This window comes from Anopheles gambiae, chromosome 2, assembly GCF_943734735.2.
Source record: "Anopheles gambiae chromosome 2, idAnoGambNW_F1_1, whole genome shotgun sequence".
Lineage (NCBI taxonomy): Eukaryota > Metazoa > Arthropoda > Insecta > Diptera > Culicidae > Anopheles > Anopheles gambiae.
The window spans coordinates 18288993-18311129 of record NC_064601.1 but is presented as its reverse complement, the minus strand read 5'-3'; the positions used below and the strand labels follow the sequence as shown (position 1 = coordinate 18311129).

Here is a 22137-nt window from a genome sequence, read left to right as displayed (position 1 = left end):
AACAAACAAACCTTCCGCCCGACACTTCCCACGAAACCCTAGCAAGGGATTGGCATTTTGTGTTTTCCTTCTCCCGACCCACCCGGGAATGGAAGATTCATTTATCAACAGGTTTATCGCATTGCCCAGTTGCGATAGGCTCGTGGTGGATGGTGGTGGATATATTAATCCACCACCAGGGCAGGGCAGTGGTGGTGGTGAGCTCGGCCAGCTTTCCATTAGTATTCTAGGTTCATCAATTAGCATTAGCTTCCGCCGGCAGAATTGTTGGAACGTTCACGAGACGTTTCATACTCAGAAGTCTCAGTGATGGGAACAAAGTCCTACAATTAATCTTTACTTTTACGCACTTATTGCCAACTTATTGGAGATCCAAACCGAACTACCTTAAGTCTTACGCTAGGAACGTAATGTAACCTCAGGAAATCGTATTTTATTTTATTCTCGTAGTATCAAGAATTTCCGTATCAGAGTATAATATTCACAATTGAACGCGATGATTCAGATATCTCAGTGAGCTATATCTGCTAGCGTTTTATAACATTAAAGAGAAGAGTATCAAAAAAACCTTGGAGGTTTCATTTTCATGGAGCACCTTCGATACTAATAGTTCTTTAGCAACGTTAGGAGGAAAAAAACCGGCTAAATAAATTATTAGAACAGTCAGTGGAAGTTTCCCCACCTGCTTCGAGCCTGTAACCAGTACGACTTTGTAGGATGTGTAGGTGAACCTGTCAGTCTAATATCGTGGCACCGGCTCTACAACCTGCCCAACCTACTGATCAAACCGATCGGTTCCACTGAGCCGTAAACGGGACACCGGCGTGCCTATCAGCACGTCCCCACGAATGCACCACGATCCACCGAACCAATGCAAGCTGTCATCCGGCCGCCTGGGCAGGATTGTCCCTGCCAAACGAGTCCCTTCCCGCTCGGGCTACAATCAACATTTCACAAGTTTACTAATTATATCCGATTGCTGGTGACCACGGTGATTGAGCGATGGAGCGCACAATGATCGCGCGGCGCCGCAGGCTCCCAACCGACACCATTATGCCCGGGCCGCGGACCCCATATGTCAACCGGCCGGACAGAATTGGACTGTTATTAGAATATTCAAAATCCTTCCCCGCGCGTCCTGTTTCCCGCACATCGCAGCAGCGTGCAGCCGCTTGCACCTGCAGTCGCCGCCACCTTCACACCGAACACAGCTTGAACGCTCCGCGGCACGAACCCATTGGTCGTGTGAGAAAACCCGGCACAAAAAAAAGCCCAAGCCGCGCGCATCGAAAAGCTGCTCTGGCCCGTTCTACCCCATCGCCCCCCCCCCCCCCCCCCCCCCCCTCCGAACTAATTGACGCAGCTAAGCGCAAAAGCCATCACTCCTCATTGAACCACCTTAACCACCACCACCCAAACGTTCTCTCCAATGTGCCCCAAACTGCTGTGCTCCTTGCAGCAAAGCGAAGCAGGCCGCGCTGTGGTCAGCCCCAACTTGCACCCCTCCATTTCCTCATCCCTTCCCCAAGTTCCTGTCATCCCTTCCACCGCGGAGCGGACGCGGCTGCAGTCGGGTACCCGAGCTCCCCGATGGGCAAGACGCACCGGACGGGCGCAAAAGGTGGCGACGCAAACGACGAACCGCTCCGATTTGCGATCGCGAAGAGAGGCCTAGCCGCGCTCGCGGTCGGCGACGCGTGGCCGTATAAAAGCAATATGGAGCCGTTTTCAGTCAATTAGTTTGTTTCGAAAACTGCCAACAGCAGCAGCAGCAGCAGCAGCCCGCGCCACCGCTTGGTGTGAGAGAGAGCTGGTGTCCTTTTTGTGCGTGTGTGAGATTGTGTGTGTGTGTGTGCGCAGCACGAACAGCCTTCCCCGCTCGTCTAAACAGTCTGCCGAGGTGTCGACAATACTACAAAGCCAAGACAAACTTCACCTCCCTCGTGTCCCAATAGACGCATCGCAAAACCAAATTTCTAAACGTGATTCGCGTGATTGGGTCCTCTCGACTGTTTCGACGTGTGCAGAGAGTAGTGTTCGACGCGTGCACAGGTGCATCCAGCCCAAAACGCCATCTCACCCGTCGCCAGAAAACGTTCCAGCAAGGAGAAACGTTCCCTGAAGCAGCGAATGTTTGCCCAGCAGCCTCTGACAGTGGAGAATTTGGTGAAAAAGTGACTCAGTGGTCAGTTTTCTGACAAAATTTCTACAACGAACTCATTGCCAAAATTAAAAAAAAAAAACTCTATCGAAACAATTGCGCTGCCTGCTAGTGACTGCTGTTTGCAAGTGTCCTGACAACGCTAATCCTGAAACGTCTCGCAAGTGCCAAACGCGTTGTGTCCTACGAAGGTGCAAAACGAAACTGTGAACGCTGGTAGCGAGAAGCCAAGGAGATCAACGAGATCTGATCATGTAAGCTCAGCTTTCTTGGTTCTTAAGCGTACTATAAGTGTATTGTATTTATTTTGATAAAGTGAAACATTCTGTGATAAACGAGTAGTATTGGGTTAGTTCTCCATCTAGAACAACCGTGTTCAATCAAACATTTTCCTATTGAATTAGTGAGCCATGACTAATTCGTATACACTAGAATATTGCAAACTGTGTCTAATGTGTTTGTGTTAAATTAATCTTGAAGTTAAATTTGATCTTCTCTCTTTTTTAAATGTTTAAAAGCGTTATTCTCATTCATTCTCAGCTTTTCCAATCGGTCGAAAGCCAATTCGAAAGCCTGTTAACCGATTAATTCCAGCTTTCTTATGTGTTTGAACGCCATTTGATAGTCTGGCACAAAAACATGTATGCAAACTTTTGTTTTGGCTTTTTGTTTTATTTGCTCCATAATTTTAAATATGTTGGTCATAAACAAGTTTTTTGACTTCATGCCATTGTCGATCATTGTTAGCGAAACGCCATTTACTAAATCTTAAAATACAGTTTAATGCTCACAGCGTTCCTATAACAGGGTTTAGATCTTAAGCAAACAGTGGAAAAACGATAATATTTTTCATTTATTAATTTGCTTTAATGTGTGAACTATCTCTACACTTCAAGCAGGAGGTTAAATCTAAATTCAAACTTTAAAAATACGTTTTTATTATTTATAATCTTCAGTTCGACGCCTTTGAACCAATTTGTTGGAGTGGTTTAATGACACTGTTGTATAGATTTGGTTTGAACATGTACATTTACCACCCAGACGTTGATATCCAGCATCCCAAAGCATCGAGCAGAGTATCATTTTGTATAAAAATAACAAAGCTTAAATCGAAAGAAACTAATTTCCAGCGCATTTAAAAGTTATGGTCACCCTTTAACATAGTTTTCATTCACCACGCCAGCGATAATCTCGCATGCCCTGCCGATCATTCAACAGCAGATAAGTACAAACAAAAGTTCAACTGGTTAATCCGCTTTATTTTCCACCGATCTTGGCTGTGCCCGCTCTCAGGCCGCGAATCAAACTGAGCAGCTGCACCGGACCGCAAAGGGGGGGAAGGGAAAAAGCTTGATGGCAGGAATGTGTGGAAAGCTTTTTGCGTAAACAGGCCCCCGCCTTCGCCCCTCCCTCTTGTGCACAATCCGTAGAGCGCTCGATCGTCGACAGCATCACTCGATGCAGCGCTCGTATTTGAATTTCAAAGCATGTTTTTAATTGTTTAATTATCGATTGCCTACCGAACAACACAACTGCATCACCACTCTACCTCTCCCAATCCGCTCCCAAGTGCGTACAGCGCGATGCTCGTGACCGTTACGCCACAACAGCCCGCACGCGCCACGCGTTCGATGCCAGCCAGCAGCGCGTACACCCATGCCGTGCGTTCGCAACACGCTCGCGCACTCGCGCGTCCGGCCCGATGTGCACGAATCTCGCGTGCCAAACGGAACCCGAACGCTTCCTTCCGAGTGTGCGGAACCAGCAAAACGGAATTTGGAGGCAAGCCATTTGCCAAACGGGTGCCGATGGAGGCGCCCTTTGCATGCAGCGAAGGGTAATCGTATGCAACAAATGCAATAAAACAACAACTTGTGAATGTTGCTGCTGCTACCGTGTTACGAGCGCGTGCCAGCAGCAGCAGTGCGTTATGCTCCGGTTTTTACCCTTTCGAGCACGGGTGGAATCCGCTGGAATGCCCGGTGCGAAGGTGGAAGTTGTACAGGGGAAGGTTAAACGCTTGTTGTACGTTGTACAGAGCAACTTTACAAGGTGCCATAAAAAAAGAGAGAACAACAGCAATCAAAGCATCGCCCGATGAGCGTTAAAACGCGCGTCGAAAGATCCTTGCTTGCTGGGGGGTGGGGGGGGGGGGCTTTCTGAGGCTTGCCTATTATTCCAGTACCTCCGGGTCCAGGGCCTCGGATAGCCCTGAGGCTGACGCAATAATCGTATCCTATTGCAGCTGGCCGGCTGTGCACGGTGGAGAGGGTTTGATTCGGTTCGGAAGCGGGCCGAGAACGACCAGCCGGTCCGGCCATGCCCATTTATGTTCCCGGGCGAAGATGCGATGTATTATGTTCGCAGCGCTGCTACCACCCGCCGGGGAAGGGGTCATCGACGTGCAGTCACGCACCGCAGTACTTACAGTACGCAGTACCCACCGGTTTTTCGTTCGCCCTCCCCAAGAAACGACTCTGACGTTGCGCTATAAATTCTACCATTATTCGCCACATTTATGCGCAAGGAACAAGAAGCTACGCGGGATGGGAAGGGTGGGCAACGCGTAATGAATTGTGTCTTCTATCGAAAGATTTGCATCGCGAGGAGCTGATACTGCGATACCGGGGGTTGGAAGGTTAGGGGAGACCCCTGGTGCGCTCAATCTTTGCCTCCATTATTTCACGATCGTGGCGCGATTCGCGTTCGCGCACTTCCGCAGACCGAGAGACACCTTATCCGATGACGGGCGGTCGAGTTTGATTAGCAAGAGATGGGCGGTGGAGGGGGGGGGCGGGAGGTCAAATGGGGTGTACCGATCGGCTAATTGAATAGAGGGGTTCCCCAGGCTTGCCCTCGGATGCAACACCAGCGATGGCCCCCTCTACCGCCCGATGATCGCGTAGATCGTCAACGATTAGAAGGCGACGTTATGTGCTTAGCTACTGTACTTTGCGTCTAATAGCATGATCATTGCCGCTACCACGAGCACCACCACTGACAGCGCTGATCGTACTTCCCTGAGAACGCGGGATGCACGCGAATCGCGATGGCGAAATGCGCCATCCAGCCGGCTGCCACACAAGCGCTTTCACTTGCGCTTAGAACTTCAACGGGTGTGGATCTTTATCATTGTTGCCCTACGGTCGGTCGCAATCGAGCTGTGTGTGTGTGTGTGTGTGTGTGTGTGTGTGTGTGTGTGTGATCGGTCCACTTTTGCGCCACTTCGGAGCTGATTAGTGCGCTACGAATCACCGCCAAGTGCACTTCGCAACAAAACAGAGTGGATAGCATTTGCAGCCTATTTCCAGTCCCTTGCCATCAGGTGAGTAGTGCGGTGTTGAAACATTGTGCAAATGGCGCTCTCCCGATCAGTGTGACACTTCACGGGAAGACATCTTCTTCAGCGCTCACTTGCTTGCTGCTCATATCTCGTACCGCCTGCAGTGACTACATACATTCAGCTCGTGCTGGAGTGGCCCTGTGTCTCGCAGGTTGCCCCATTGCAGCCGCCAACTTGGCGCAAACAAAAGTGGCCACAGCCAAGTCAAGAGAGATCGTCACAGAAATACATACAACAGCAAAACAACAACAACAACAAAAAACAAGCGACCATACATACAACGCCATAGAACGGTGCGGCAACATTGCTCGAGTAAGTGCTCTTGACCGTGCGGCATCAATTTCACTTTATTCCAATCAAACGTATTCCGTCGATCGGTGGCGGGCCACGTCCAGTGCGCACATTGGATGCTTTCGGAACGGGACTGGCCAGCGAAGTTTAGTGCGGCACCAAACACAAAGCCAAACCACCAAAGACCAAAACCAACCCCGGAGAGAGGCCAGACTTCAGAAATCCTGAGGATCGTAAAGAAGCGGGCGAAGTGCAACGAACGAAAGCGCCCATCAGGGAGTCCCCTAACACGATGCCCATTGCGCACTATCGATCGGTCAATAATTCTATCCAATCTGCTTTATTGCTAAAGTATTAAAGCTGCTGAAATGTTCTCTCTCGCGCTCTTGTGGACTAGCGCTGGCCCTGAACCCTAGCATCTCCTTGTCCCTTTTTCTTTCCTTCCCTTTGCGCCCCTTGCACTGCTCGCTAATGCCACCACGATCGACTGCACTGTGATTAATGTGCGAGCTTGTGCGGTCTTGTGCAAGACTTGCAATTTGTGCAGCGTCGGGTTTTTTTTTTCGCAAATCACAGCCCACGCAGGCCAGAAAAAAAAACAGGAACGGATGTCACGCGCAAGTGCGAAAAAAGTGTGTAATTAAAAGCTAATTGAGCGCTTCCCGATATACGGCAAACTGGTGTAACTGGGTGTTTTTTGCACAGACCCACAACGCGGAGGTAAAGTCAAGTATGCGGATAAAGCGAACGCGGAGGGATGAATATTTAACGCCGCGCTCATGGGAGTTCGTTCAGTGCCCGGGTCGCTGGTTCATTAAATGGCGAATGGCCGGGGTGTATCGAAAACAAGTCTGTCAATAATTTCTACCAAAATTGACACGCAACTCAGGCCCCTGCTAGCCGGCCGCTCACCGCATTTACACATTTATTAGCAAAGCTAGACAAAGAACGTTCTACGCTCGAGCAGTAGCAGCAGCGCGTCCGAACGCTTCCGCCCGAAAACGGCTAGTTACAAAGATTCGTTAGAACAATCACCTCTAGCCCACCAAGAAACCAACTAGTCCACCTGACAACACACATGCCCGCACGGTGGTGGCAGTGAAGGGGAACGTTCTGCCAACGATCAGCGATGCCACTTGTGTGGCGGCTGCCAAAGAGACACACTTCACAGTGCGACAGTGATTCAGCGCTACATTCCGCGGATGGTTTAAGGCACTACCGTTTCCGCCATAACCTAAAACCAAACACTCGCACCGAGCATGGATGCTCAAAAAGTCGAAGCACGGTTCTGCAAGGGGAGATCCGGCGATAAACAGGCTGTGCCCCTTTTTGCACCCATCGGTACCGGTATCCAACCGTGATGTGTACACAAACTCTCCGGCGCACTAGGGCGCAGATGGGGCACAGGGGGGCTGTACAAACGTACGTGGCGAGCGATCAGACAGCCAGAGGTATGCACGCACGCAACACCCTTTGTACACCCTTTTGTTGACAAATCAAGGCTGCTGCAAAATAGATTCCCGCTGATCGGGTACTTCAGATCTGTCCATCATGCCAACACGACGCGCGACCTTGCCTCCGGCCCTTCCAAATAAGCAACACATTCCAGCGCCAAATACACGTCTCGATAACGGGTGTCGAAGCAAAGGCACCGTTCGTGAGCTCCCTGGCACACGCACAACAGCATTGCGCGATCCCGCAGATCCCAGGGTGAATCAGAGCGAACGATCGTGTGTCGGAGCTCTCTCTCTCCTCAGCGGAGAGCATTTGTCACGGTTTGTTTGATATGTCACGCGTGTGAGAAACATTATTACCATTTGTAACATATTCATCCGCATAAGTCACACCACACTCGGCGGGAGAGTACAACAGATGCGGGGAATATCCCACCGGGCACCATTTTTAAACGGCGCGGAAATACCGGCACAAACGGTGAAGGAGAAAAAATTACCCGACACGTCCCGACAATTGGTTGGAACCGAAACCGTTTCCGCTGTTGTTCCCGGGGAACGAGAATGCAAAACAACTGCCTCTGGTGCTGTTTGCTGTTCTCTCTCTCACGCCGCAAAAGGAAGAGCGTCAAACCGACGGACGACGCCCGTTCGCGTCTTATGCAAATAGCAGAACTTGCAGCAGAACTTGCCGCGATCGGTAATTCCCCACCGGAGCTGTCGGGGCAATGTGACTAATGTTTCTATTGATCTGATCAATGTGTGTGTGAGTGTGTTACGTATGCAGGGCACGTTTTCGCGAGCGTTTCAAGTGCAAAGGCACGCCCGCCGCGGGAACTTCCACCAGCCACCGCAAATGCACCACGTGCTTTCGCCAGAGAATGCACCGCAAAACCTTCCCATGCACTGCGCCTCGCATGCGGCGGGCTCAAAGTTCATGACTTGTCAGCCGCCCCAAACGGTAGTTTGATTAATTGAATATTTGTTTTGCCCACCCCCCCTTGCCCATTGCACCTGTGTGTTTGCTGTGAAACAAGCTACAACACACACACCCACCGGTAGAATAATCGCATTGCAGCTAGTTGTGCGAGCCGTGCGAAGTGTTGGCCAGTTTGCTCCAGCTTCCTCCACCGTTTCCCACAGCACAGTCGGTGCCGATGACGAATGTTGCATAATGTGCATCAAGCTTTCAATTAATTTATGCCTAAACGATAGCTGCCCAGCTGGTTGCTGTTGCACACACACACACAGAGGGCTGCCAAGCTGCAACCATATGCGATGCGTTCCGACAGGCAATTAGCCATTGTTTTGGGGGCCGATGGCCACCGCGCTTCCGCGTAGGGGCAGGCGGGAGCCCACATTTCCCAGGCACCCATCATCCCGCTGGCGATCTGTACGTGTTAATAGTAGGGCAGCAGTTTGAGTGGCACAAAAAGAAGCAAAAAAAAGTGAAAAACAAGCAAGAGCCCATTAATAGAGTATTGCCCTGCTCCGCCTAAGAACGGAGGCGTTTGGGCGAGGTGGGTTAAGGGTAAAAAGGCAAACAAATTAGATGAAGATGTTGGCGGTAATTGTTTCCGACTGGTTCGCATTTGTGCGTCGAGCGGTGCCGCTCATCACCTCCGCGGCAATTAAATCATTAGACGATTGTTAGAAGTAAAGCCCACCCAACCCAGTACCAGCTAATTGGCATGGTAGTAGCGGGTGATGTTTCCACTCGCCAAACACCGGCACACTGCCTTCGACTTCCCGATGAAGGGGGGCGAGTGCCGTGCGTCTCCATCGGGTGTGAAACAAATACGAGCGATGTTTGATTTGACGGACCAGCTTGGAAGAATCAATCAAGCACCTTGCCTGGCCGCCCTTTGCACATTCCGCGCGCACAGGTTGAATGACCGTTCAGCGTGGGGATCGTAGTAGGGTTGGGAATTGGAGCACCCAAAACCACTTTCCTGCGCCAGTGAATGTCAAGGCCTTGCACACTGTCCTTCGGGATGGTTGTTTTGCTCTCCTTTTTTTCGAAAGTTGATATCCTCTCTTCTCGCTGGAATGTATCAGATTTCGGACGACCAGCACCGGCCCAAAAGCTCCGCGTAGGAACCAAGGACATCCAGCCGTACCGGAAAGGGTTTCGTGACAGCTTGTCCCACCCCGCAGCGGTTTCGGATTGAGGAACGAGCACGAACTCAAATTTTGCTAACCTTAACCCGTCCTGCTGATTAACTTCTTGGCCCACACATCATACTGGCGGGGCACGCTAGATGCGTGCGGATTAGTCTTCCTTCCCTTCACGCCACCAAACACGCAACGGGGTGCCGCGCTCGATTGCGCACGCGCATCCGGACCGGATCGGATCAAGGACTGTGCGTCAGGCACGCGCCCCGTTGCAAACACGGGCGGTGTGGGGAGCAACCTTCCTCTGCATACCACACATTGCGTGCTGCAAGCAAAAAAACGTTAAAGAATAAATATTGCCACCACAACAGCGACGAAAGACGAAAAACAAAACACAAATTATTTCGCACGCCCTCCATCATGATGCGGAGGGAGGCTAGGCGCAATAAATAATTCAGCGCGAGCATGGCGACCATAATTGATTTATTTCTATTGCGTCGGACAGGCAGCTGGCAAGCTGCTAGCCGGTCCGGGTAAAACCGCATTCGCTTCGTAGCTGGCGGTTGGCCCGCTTTTGCTCTCAAGATCAATATCGGGCCAGTTAGGACTTTATTGACTGCGGGTGTCGAAATCGCATTAGCAGTCGTTTAATCATTTATTTTTTTTTATGATCAACCCTGCACCGTGCAGCATTGACCCAAACCGGTCCGTTCTGAGCGGAGTGCATCCCAGCGTGGTGCAGCACGCTACCACACTACCACCAGCAGCATTCGCTTTCTGGACGGGTTTCGCAATATTTTAACATCACACTATTACGATGGTAGCTGCGTTCTTCGTAGTAAAATATGGAATTAATCTGGCCGGCAAGCCAAAAGGCCAAATGCAACCAAATTGCGGTAGCATCGCGGCACCAGTTCGAGGGCGCGCGCGCGCGCGCAACGGCAACAAATCACTACCGGCAAATCACGTCCGTGACACATATGAGCAAGTGTTTCAATCGCAATTTTTCAATAAACCAATTGGCACCAATTTCCAAATCCGATTCCGGTGTCCCCGGGTGCAAGGGAGAGGGAGAACATTTGGTGCCCCACGCGGTTAATTGAATTACCCACCAAACGCGGACAAACGAGCCGCCGCAGCTCGTTTCATCTAGAACAAACCGAGCGGTGACGGTTCCGCGTATAAGAGCTTCGCACGATGGCACCACTGGAGTAGAAATCCAGTGTTAAAAAGTTAAACCTTGCCAATGGCCTCAGCCGCCACGTTTTCGGGTTCGTCGTTTGCTGCCGGAGATTTTTGGCATAATTCCTCGCCGTACCCCGATTTTTAGCCGTACGAGGGTCGATTGACGTGCGGTGGAACACAAAACCCCGGGCCTGGTTACCCATGGAGTCACCCCTCATCAACCTTTACCTCTACTCCTCTTAGCGCCTTGTTTGCGGGCATGATTGCGGCTCAAGTGAGGCGAGAACGCAAACAAATGTTAATTAAAATTTCCTGCCACCAATTCTGCCCCCCCTGGCTGCCCGCGTTTGGGGTGAAGCAGCATCCTCATCTTGCCTCACTAAACCCCACTCACTCTCTGGTTATGTGATTTGTGATTATTAACCAGGATAGTTTCGGAAAATTGCAAACGTTGCTCATTTTTCGCCCTGCTGCACGACCCCACGGTCATTGGAATGCGCAACGCGCGTCGCTCGTTGCGCAATAGCAATTTAGTAAAATTGGAAGATGGTTTAATTAGATCATACACAATTGCCGTGCACCGAAAGCAAACACAAAGACACACACACACAAAGGGGGTGAAACGGTGGCTGCTTTAGAATGGTAATTGAGTTGGAAACAATTTTATTTCATTGGATGCGTCCGCAACTCACACGGTAGAACGATCGGCATCGTGCGGGGTGGCGTATGAACGAAAGGTTTACAAATAACTGCTCAATTAGATTGCAGATTATATTTTTGGTTTCTATTGTACCATCTCAAAGCCAAATTAGCTCGACCAACAACGTGCCCAGCATTGCTGCGGACTCAACAAGCGGAAGCGTGACCTGCTTGGCGTCCTGATACATTTAAGGAAACGCAGTCCGCCGGCATTACTTGTTAGAAATGATCGCTTGAACGTCATGAGCATGTTTATCCACCGATTTGATTTCAAGATCAGATAAACATTTCATAGTTCGAGTTGTTGTTGTTGTTGTTGTGGTACCTTTATTCAAGGATGCTCGACAAAACCGCACTCGTGAAATCAGTGCGGTATTTTAATATTCGCTCCAATTGACATCCGTGTCCACATTAACGTGTCAAATTGAGCTGATGCCTCGCCAAGGACAGTACCTTCCCCCCAGTGCAGGTGGAATGCGGAGGCACAATGAACTCGCGCGTGTAAAAATCTGTTCCCGGTTCCTCTCTCTCAAGGCACTTTCATGTGTCGCAAGAACTACAAATAGTCACACGTCTACAAAACCTTGAACGGGGATCACTGAGCAGAACGGGATGCACCCTGCGCCTGGGACGGGCCCACGTCTTAAAATAAGCATTCCGCATGCTCCCGCCGTTCCAGAAATATCACACCGTCCAGCTTTCACAACGATGAGAACCGCTCTTTCCGACCCGATGCGACGCCAAGGACGGCAACGTGCGCGCTGATCCAAAAATAGCTTCCAACAGTACGGCGATCGGCGATTGCGTGATACCGATATGGAAGGAAGCGCATGCGGAAGATGTCCTTCGTGCCTTCTGCCATGAAACGCTGGTGCGCAGGATGCCGTTTCGAAACCGTTCACCACCAAGCTGGGGGAACCAAGTGCTGGGCAAGCTTTCGGTGGCTCTCATCCCCAATCCCTTATCCGCGGAGCCTACCGCACACGACCGATCGTGTACCGATCATCAGTTGATGAATGTCTGTAACGCTCAGTAATCAACACTACTGTTACTGTTACTACTACTGTCGGTGAGAACACTGCTCACCACTTTAGGATAATGAACGTGCTTCAACCAACATACCCCGGAAGTGGGTTTTGTCCATGGCCCAAGCGGAGGTTAACAGTCCATTTGTTCATCTGCTGCAATGGTGCAAATGACACTTGTGCCGTGTTTGTGCCGAGCAGCATTTGTGTACACTTATTGTCAAATGTCTTCAAGGCTGGCAAAGGAGAACGGAACCCCGCTTGGCAAGCCGCACAAGTTGCCGTTCGAATAAGACTGGGAATCCCCTCGATCCGATCCCCGGATTGTGCACAGCCAAGATCCAAGGGCAGACGACCGGACCGGACAATATGATGCCAACACAGGATGCCACAGATTCTTGAACATGCATACCGATCGATTGTATTAGCGGGTCGTGCTGCCTGCTTCCTAGATTTATGTACGGGTGCCCTTGTTCCGCTAATGGATTGGCGGGGAAAAGTGAACAACAAAAAGTCGGGTTGCGTCGTGCATTGTCCTACCTACTAGCTGCATAATCACACTTCCTCCCCTGCCTCGATCGTGGGCAGAGTGGCAGAGGGAAAGGCAGTGTTATTGCTTTCCCTTTTTCTGGCCTTTTTTTTCGGAGCGCCACCGAATCGTGAGCACGCGATGATCGGCCCAAAACCTGTGGCGTGGCCTTCGCGTCCTTGAATCGTGTGACGGATCGTCACTTTCAAGTTCGCGCACGCAACTCCCGCCCCCAGACATTTGCGGCCCGTCCTAGCCAGCAGTCCCCGGTGGCGGAGATGGAAGTGAAAACGAAATGGAGCAATGCCACGATCGCGCACGCTCCACACACTAACTGGCCAAATAAATTAATTAATGAACAAAAAAAAAAAAAAGGCAACCGTACGCACTCCGCAAAGCCGCCACCTTCTGACCCCTCATTCCAGCGTCTGGCAGGGTAGGGCAAGAAAGCGACAGGTCGAACAGCGGGCAGTAGCAACAAAAAAACACGAAGAACTAGTGTAAAACATAAAGGCGCATTGGGGAGGGAATCACAATAAAAACGAGGTGACCAAAGACAGACAGAAGCAGCCAACAAGAAGCGAAACAAAAACTATCACACACACACACACACACACACACACACACGGCATCATCCAAACCTGACTTAAATCCCATGCTCTTGGCGTTTGCCTTGACGGAGAGGGAGAGGGGGACAGGGCCGGCTCAACATCAAAACCGAGAAGCCGGTGCCCGACGGTGATCGGCAAGGCGCGTGCCAACCGCGACCGGGTAAAAAGAATTGAAGAAGTACAAACAAGAAGTAAAAAAACGGATTTACGTTATTGCAAAGAGCGGACACGCCGGTTGCGCCCACCCTTCCCCGGACCGGACGTCGTGACCAGGTGAGGGCACCCGCTGAAACGGAAGGACGAATGTGCGGCATGTGAACCAGTTAGCAGTTGGCACGCGCGACGAATAACATTATCGATTTAATTAAGCGATCGCATTGGCGAACGCGCTGCCACTCTCTGGTAAAGGGTTATGATGCTGTGGGGGCGGGCGTTTTTAATGCGAAATAAATGACCCTTGGGAACGCGATATCGAGCGAGAGAGGGTAGGCGGGAGCGCTGATCAGGCAGGAGCGCGTTGTAGGAGGAAACACTTGGTGCGACACATTGCATTAATTCGCTACCGATCAAAGCCCGAGATGACGTAGTGCGTGGATTAACACCGTTTTATATTGTAAGGTCGCTGTGAAGCATAAATCTCTTTTTTTCTATTACATTTTACACCTTTGTTATGCTTCTTCTGAGACGTAGTTACGTAGTCACCCTCAATTCTGAGTTACGGCCTTGTCCCTCATTCTTATGGTGCGTTTTTCTTGTTTATTGTTTCATTCCAGCGCCCGGAAGCAGAAGAAAGCGTGGCAGTGCCTGTGTAACGACCTACTCGCGATCACCTTACCGACACCATGGGTACCCTGCCGCAGCTGGCCGTCGTCAAGGGAAAGCTGTGTCCGCTGCAGCCGACCTTACTGCACCGTACCTTCGAATCGAACGTTGACAAATTCTGCGGCACCGACACGGCTCTCATCTACAACGGTAGGTCTGGTCATCTGGCGGCCACCATTTGTACCGCACCGAAACCGAAACCCCGATCGATGTCACCGTGCTTGGGTGCTTTTTTGGTCACGCCGCGCTTTCCGCACAATACTTCAACCCGACTGTCGATGGTTGATCTGCCGAGCGTGAAGGATTGGTTTCGGCTTTGGTGCAGCGCGCTGCTGCGGGGATCCGTTTTTAATTAATTTAAGCTTACCCACCTTCCGATGCACGGCCAGTGTTGCTGTCGCGTATCAAGTCGCCGAAGGTTGATCACATGTCTGCGTCCCCGCAAAGGCACCCGGTTCTGTGTGATTGATGAAGGTGTGAAGGCGTTTTCCATGCTGCGATCTTAATCGAAACAATATCGCATTAATGTTGTGACCATCGTTTCTAATGCCACTTGTTCTACGAGCGGAAAGTGGGAGAGCGAGCCCAAGGAAATGGAAGCTTTTGAAACCGATGGGCCATTTTTTTAACCGGAACGTCTTCGACCGACCATACGATTATCGTTTTGTTAGCTGTGGCGAACGTTTCAGTCTAGAATGCTGCTGTGTCACATGCTTGAAAGGTTTGAATAAAAAGAGAGCTTTTCAGGCTTGGACTAGGCCTGGTCTCGCGGCACAGTCACACAACTAAGCAACATGCACATCACAGCCTCAAGCTCAAGCATGGACCAAGAACCGACCCGGGATGTGCCGAGACTTAGTTGAAGTTGACAGCCATAGACCGACTACGATTGTATGGAGCCAAATAAGAAGAATAACAATAAGAAGTAGAAGAACAAGCGAAGAACTTGGAATGGGGTTTGACTCTCCATGGACATACAAGAATTCGATAGGGTTAAACAGAAATACGAAGTTGTACACGCATGCAAGTTACACTTCCTCACATTTAAAAGTAATAGACATAGACATCAACGCACTTGTGCAAACATTGCAATTTTATAGTCCCTTTTTAAATCTCTTCTTTTACTCAGTCTAGAGTGAGCGACAGTACGAACGATTTCTTCTTCTTTTGGCTAAACAACCGATGTCGGTCAAAGCCTTCCCGTACCCACTTGTGGGGTTGCCTTTCAGTGACTTCTTGATTACCGCCCCACCCATAGCAGGATAGTCAGTCTTACTCGTATTTGGGGCTTGAACACATGACGGGCATGATGTTAAGTCGTACGAGTCGTGCCGACTGTGCCACGAGACTGGCTAGTACAAAAGACTTCCCCTTAATAATATGATCTCCTACGATATGCATAGCACATTACGATCAAGCGGACCGTCATGGACACTGGATAAGAACTCTACGTATTAACCAACCAACCTGTTTTGCTTTTATGAGAATCTTATCAAACACGAATTTCGGAGCCACAGTTCCTGAGATGTAAGAAGGTTAATAAGACACTCATCCGATGTTGATAAAATGATCTGATTCAACCTAGAGCCTCCAAAAGTTGTGAGCTGGTGGTAGATCAAGATTATTTCGCAATGCCTTGTTGAAGAATCTTTTGAGCTTCAAATGGTTCCCGGTCCACAGATGGCGCTTGCTCATGATGTGAAACATCAAGGGTAATTGTTGGTTGTTGATGTTTGTACAGTTTTGAGTAAACTAACGATTAAGCCTACATTCGGTGAAGCCTTCATCACCGCTGCTTCTATAGCGAAACTTCTGCGCCATGACGCTCTCGGTAAATCAAGCCAAGTGCCAACTTCTCCAATCCGGCCCAAAACCCGCCCTCCTATCAATCAATCGAGTGGATGCATACATTATACACACACGCACACACTTAATTGCCGTTCAGTCTAGGTCTCCCCAAATGTTCGCCCGAATCTAGTGCAGCAAGGTGGTGCCAAATGCATCCACTCCACATTCCCAGCACATGCTCGCTAGTATATGGTTCGGCGTGTGTTCCTTTCACTAGGTCTCATTAGCTGCCACAAGAAGCGGATGGCCATGCAGCAGCAGATCACTGCTTTCGTTTATGTTCGCGCGATAGTGAAAAAAAAACCAGACCCACCAGACCGGACAGATTAAACGATTTTGCGTTGTAAAATCCGCGCCACGTTAAAACCACGTACCCCTGTGAGCACCATCGAACCGAAATATCATCTTGTTTTATATGGGGAGGAGAGGGGGGAGGTCTCCAGCCGCTCCAAAAATGCGTGGACCCTGAATTCTAGTTCAAGGTCAAGAAAAGCGAACACCCCAATCCCCCGCCGAAGCGCCACACCACCGCGTGTTTTCACCGTTGCGTCGCATTCGCGTTGGCGCGCGCGCCCTTTGATGGGGCAGTTTCCTTCCCAGCCGCGCGCGCATTGACCGTGAGCGACCGAACCCCACCAGTGGGGTGTGTGTGTGTGTATGTGTGTATATGTTTGCTTTCGCTATTCATTGGCCTTTTTCTTTTCGCGCACGCATCACGCTGCGCCGCGCATGGTGGCCACCACGTGAAACCACGTGAAGATCTCAAGACCGGACGGTCTTCTTGCCCAACCTGGTTTGTTCGACCCGTTCGATCGAGCACCTTTACCGTTTGAAAGGTTTGCAAACACACACACACACACGCACACACTCACATAAAAACATGCACAAACACCCAAACAAACCCCCACAGCGGTCGCTGGGCAGGTGCAATTTTGAAGGGTTGGTCGACCCGCCGTCTAATTCCAGGGCCATGGCACTTGGCGCTCAACATTAGAAGCCACTCCCATCCCCCTACCCCTCCACCCCTCTGTGCATCGCAGTAAACCGAATCGACCGAACTGGTGGTCTTGGGCACTTGCGCAACACAGACACCGCACACTTGCTTGCGGTACTTTTTGCGCGCCAATGTTTTGTGTTTTGCGCAATCCTGCAATACACACAGCCGAGAGCAGCGTCATTAGCTTTCGGCCAGGTGGTGTGTGCAGTGAGTGGTGGCTGGGGCCAGCTGTACGGTTTGGCATTCGGGGCCCCAGTCCAAAGTCGCAAACGTTGCTGTTGCCGCTGACGGCACGATATGAATTATCTACGCCAACGCTGGACGACGAGCCCTGTTGGAACGTGAATCGAATCGGTTGGCAGCGGGCGAGTCAAGCGAGTCCAACGACAAAGAGCAAATTTCCGTTTCCGATCGGGGCCCGAGTGACGATTGGAAGTGCATCACCGGACCAAGTGGTGAAGCGTTGATGATCGGGCTGTAATGGGAAAAATGGTGGCGATTTGCACAACACCGTTCCGGCCACGGAAACAATGCCAGTAGCGGTGTGCATTGTTTCAACGCAATGTCGCGATCAAGCGATATGCACGGGGAGACACGGTGCTACCGTTTGTGTCGGGTGGTCTCTAAGTGCGGCCTTTAGCCTGATTTGTTTCGTCCCACTAACGCTTTGTCATGCTTTTCCACCCCAACAGACGAGGATGGACGCGGCGAGGTGCAGATCAACTACCATGCGCTCAACTCGACGGCCAACCGGCTGGCCACGGCCATGCTGCACCGCATCAAGGAGCAGGCCCGGTCGCAGCCCAACACCGACGGCGACTACATCGTGGCGGTCTGTATGCATCCGACCGATCGGCTCGTGACGACGCTGCTGGCGATCTGGAAGGCGGGCGCGGCCTACCTGCCGATCGATCCGACCTTCCCGCCGAACCGCATCCAGCACATACTGGGGGAGGCGAAGCCGGCGCTGGTCGTGTACGATGCCGACTACGACAATGCGGCCATCTTTGGCAAGACGCCCGCGGTTAGCTATGCCGAGCTGCGCAAGCGGGCGAGCGACCTGAGCAACGCCAACATCCGGCCGGAAGCGATGCTTGGCAAAGGCGAAGCGCAGCTCGCCCTCGTACTGTACACGTCGGGCAGTACCGGTGTGCCGAAAGGTAGGTGGGAAGGTCACACGCGAAGGTCACGGCAGCGAACTCTCTAAGGACATTTGCTCTTACGTCTTCTATAGCTCTCTCTGTTTATATATATCGTCTGTCTTTATCTCTAAATCTATTTATATCTCTCTACCCCACTTTTCCCTCTATTCTTTCTCAATTTCTTTATTCGTTGCTCTACACCTCCCTATATCTCTTCTCTCTTTCTCTTTCTCATTCTCTTTCTCTCTCTCTCTTTCTCTCTCTCTCTCTCTCTCTACCTCTTTCTCTACCTGTCTCTCGTTCCTCTCTCACACTCGCTCTTCTCATTTTGAATTGATCTGTCTCTCTCTTTTTTTCTCTCTTTTCTCTTTCTGTGTCTCTCTCTCTCCTCGTATCTCTTCTTTTTCTTCCTTTCTATTTTCCTTTTTTCTTCTCTTGCTCAATCTCTCCTACACCTCTCCTCCTACCTGTCTGTCTCGTTCCCTTTCTCTTTCTCTTTCTCTTTTTTTCTCTTTTTTTCTCTCTCTTTCTCTCTCTCTTTCTCTCTTTCTTTGTTTCTATCTTTTCCTTTTCTCTCTTTCTCTCTCTCTCTATCTCTCTCTTTCTTTCTTTCTCTCTCTATCTCTCTCTTTTTCTCTTTCTATATCTGTCTTTCTACAACTCTATTACTCTCCACCACTTTCTCTTGATTTCCCCTACCTTCTTTCCCCTTCTCTCTCTCTGTCGCTCTCTCTTTCTCTCTCTCTCTTCTTTTTCTCTCCCACCCTTCTTTCCACATCTCTTTTGATCTCTCTCTCTCTCTCTCACACACACACATACTCTCTCACACCTCTTTTCTTTCCAACCCTCGCACAGGTGTTCGGCTCAATCACGAAACCATCCTGAACCGCCTGCAATGGCAGTGGGGCCGCTTCCCGTACTCGGCCACCGAGCGGATCGGCGTGTTCAAGACCGCCCTCACGTTCGTCGACTCGGTGAGCGAAATTTGGGGCCCGCTGCTGAACGGCATGGCGATCGTGATCGTGCCGAAGCGCATCACCAACAATCCGGAAAAGCTCGTCGACCTGCTCGAGCGCTATCGCATCGAACGGTTGGTCCTGGTGCCGACGCTGCTCCGTTCGCTGCTGCTCTATCTGCCGCTCCAGCAGCAGCAGCAGCAGCAACACCAACAGCCACAGTCCGGTTCGACCAAGCTGCTGTACCACCTGCGCATCTGGGTGTGTTCCGGCGAACCGTTGCAGATTTCGCTGGCGCGTGAGTTCTTCGACTACTTCCAGGAGGGTGTGCACCAGCTCTGTAACTTCTACGGCTCGACCGAGGTGATGGGTGACGTGACGTACTTCGTGTGCGAGTCGCGGAAGCAGCTGGAAGGTTACGAAAAGGTCCCGATCGGTTACCCGCTGGACAACACGACGATCTACATCATGAGCCCCGATCTGCGCCCGGTGCGGACGGAGGAGATCGGCGAGCTGTACGTGGCCGGGCTCAATCTGGCCGAGGGGTACGTGAACGGGCGCGACCCGGACCGGTTCATTGACAATCCGCTGGCGATCGATCCGTCGTTCGGCCGGTTGTACAAAACGGGCGACTATGCGTCGGTCAGCAAGGGCTGTGTGTACTATCAGGGGCGCATGGACTCGCAGATCAAGATCCGGGGACATCGGGTCGATCTGTCCGAGGTGGAAGCGAATTTGCTCGGGCTGGCCGGCGTCGACAAGGGCATTGTGTTGTGCTACCGGGCGGGTGAGATCGACCAGGCACTGCTGGGCTTTGTGACGCTGGAACAGGGCGCTCCCTTCCAGACGGGCCTGCAGGTGGAGGCGGCTCTCGGCGACAAGCTGGCCCACTACATGATCCCGCAGGTGGTGCTGCTCGAAAGCATCCCGCTGCTCGTGAACGGCAAGATCGACCGTCAAACGCTGCTGAAGATGTACGAAAGCACCAACAACAATGGTACGTACAGGGAAGATGCTCGGTGCCGGATTTTGGGCATTAGCAATTAACATTTTCCTTCATTTGCAGACGATACACAGATTGAGATCGAGTACGACTACAGTGACGTGCCGGCCGGTCGTCTGACCGTCGCGAAGGATCTGTTCGAAACGGTCGGCCAGGTGATTGGTCGCTCGACGCGGGCCAAGATTTGTCTCGCGAGCAACTTCTACGAGCTCGGTGGCAACTCGCTCAACTCCATCATTACCGTGACACAGTTGTGCGGCAAGGGCTACCCGATCAGCATTACCACCTTTATTGGGGCGAAGAATTTGGGCGAAATTCTCGACAAAATCTGTGCCGACGAGCGTGAGCTAGCGAAGCACCAGCTCGAGTCTGCGAACGGCAATGCGGAGGAGGGCGAGTTCGATTACCGCATGCAGCTGACGGCATACCCGCTGGCACTCGAGCACAAGAGCGACACGATCAAGTAAGTGACAGTTAAGGAAAGAGAGACCAAGAAGGTGTACTTACGCTCACGATCCTCCCATTACGCAGCATCATCACGTCGAGCTTCTTCGAGAAGGCGGACCTGGAGCAGTGGCTCAAGCCGCAGATCCACGAAACCGACTACCGGGACATCCTGGAGGACATCTGGACGGTGCTGATCGAGAAGGGCCTCAGCTTCATCGTGAAGGACGAGACGGGCCGCCCGGTAGGCGTTTCGCTCAACTTTGACGCGCACGACGAGCCGGAAGTGACCGTCACGAGCAAGCTGATCATTGTGTTTGAGTTTTTGGAGTTCGTCGAAGGACCGATCCGGTAAGTGAACGGGGAGCGCTTGGTGGACACACCTTGTTGAAGTTGTTTCTTAACGTTTTTTTCCCCTCCGCATCCCCGCAGTGATAGCCAGCTGCCCACCGGCAAGAACCAGATACTGCACTCCTTCATGATGGGCACGTGTGCGGAGCTGTCCGCGCAGGAAAACATCGAGGCGATGCACTTCATGGAGAGCGAGGTGCTGAAGCTGGCCCGGCGGCGAAACTTTGCCGGCATCTTCACCACCAACACCAACCCGCTCACCCAGCAGCTCGGCTCGAACGTGTACCGCTACCAGACGATGCTCGACTATCAGGTCAACCAGTTCGTGTACAGTGCGGACGGCACGAGACCGTTCGCGGCCGCCCCGGACAGCCAGCGGGCCGTCGTGCACTGGAAGGACATTCGGTGTGCGTAATGCGTGTGGCCCCGTTCCCCCCCCGGCGGCAGCGGCAGCTCCAGTTGCGTTGTACCTGCATGAGAAAGCATGCAAACACACGTATACCATATTTAAGTGCGTTTAATTAAGTTATTTAATTTATGAACACGGAACAACCCTCACCTGTTTTTTTTTTGTCTTTATCGCGTACACCATGGGACGGCATCCGGCGCGATGCAAGTATAGGTTTAGCTGTAGTTGGTCACGGGTATACACAGAGACAGAGCCACACGTCTTTCTTCAGTATTTTTTCTTCCTATGTATCATTTGCTCACGACACAATCGTAACGAAACCCGCGCACCACAGCCTACCTTTCCACACATAAACACACGGTACAGGGGTGAACACGGCATCGTGATCAGGTAAACTTTAGGGAAAAAGCAGTATTTTAAAGCACAGCGATAGCGACACGTGCGAGAAGCTTTCAAACGTAGGACGATTGTGTTTATCAATCGAAGAATGTTTTTAGTGTGTGGAAGAAAGTAATGCACAGCATGAGAGCAAATGTAAGCAAACAAACAAATGTGATTCAAAAGCTTCGCTTTAGGGGAGACCTTCCGTTTTATGCTTTTGGGACTGGCTCCAATGGAAGATGTGCATTGAAAAGAACCGAAACAAACATAAAAATGGCAGCGTAATGCTCAACACTGTAACGATGAAGCTATGTAGATGTTAAGGACGAAATAAAAACAAAATTCAAAAATGGTACCGAGTCGAGTTATTTACG

General features: G+C 51.1%; 1 protein-coding gene across 2 annotated transcripts; it reads left to right on the top strand.

Annotated features, from left to right (window-relative positions):
* The first annotated feature begins 1720 nt into the window (after positions 1-1720).
* Positions 1721-22118, top strand: LOC1269267 (beta-alanyl-bioamine nonribosomal peptide synthetase ebony). Of its 2 annotated transcripts, none has more exons than XM_307887.6 (7): positions 1721-2415; positions 14184-14382; positions 17770-18237; positions 19075-20172; positions 20242-20641; positions 20710-20973; positions 21055-22118. In XM_307887.6, exons 2-7 carry the CDS (start codon positions 14253-14255, stop codon positions 21386-21388), a joined length of 2694 nt encoding a protein of 897 aa, XP_307887.5. In that variant the 5' UTR covers positions 1721-2415; positions 14184-14252; the 3' UTR covers positions 21389-22118. The 2 variants fall into 2 exon arrangements, with proteins under 2 accessions (XP_307887.5, XP_061498487.1); XM_061642503.1 differs by lacking the exon at positions 1721-2415 and adding an exon at positions 5260-5486.
* The last annotated feature ends 19 nt before the right edge of the window (positions 22119-22137 follow it).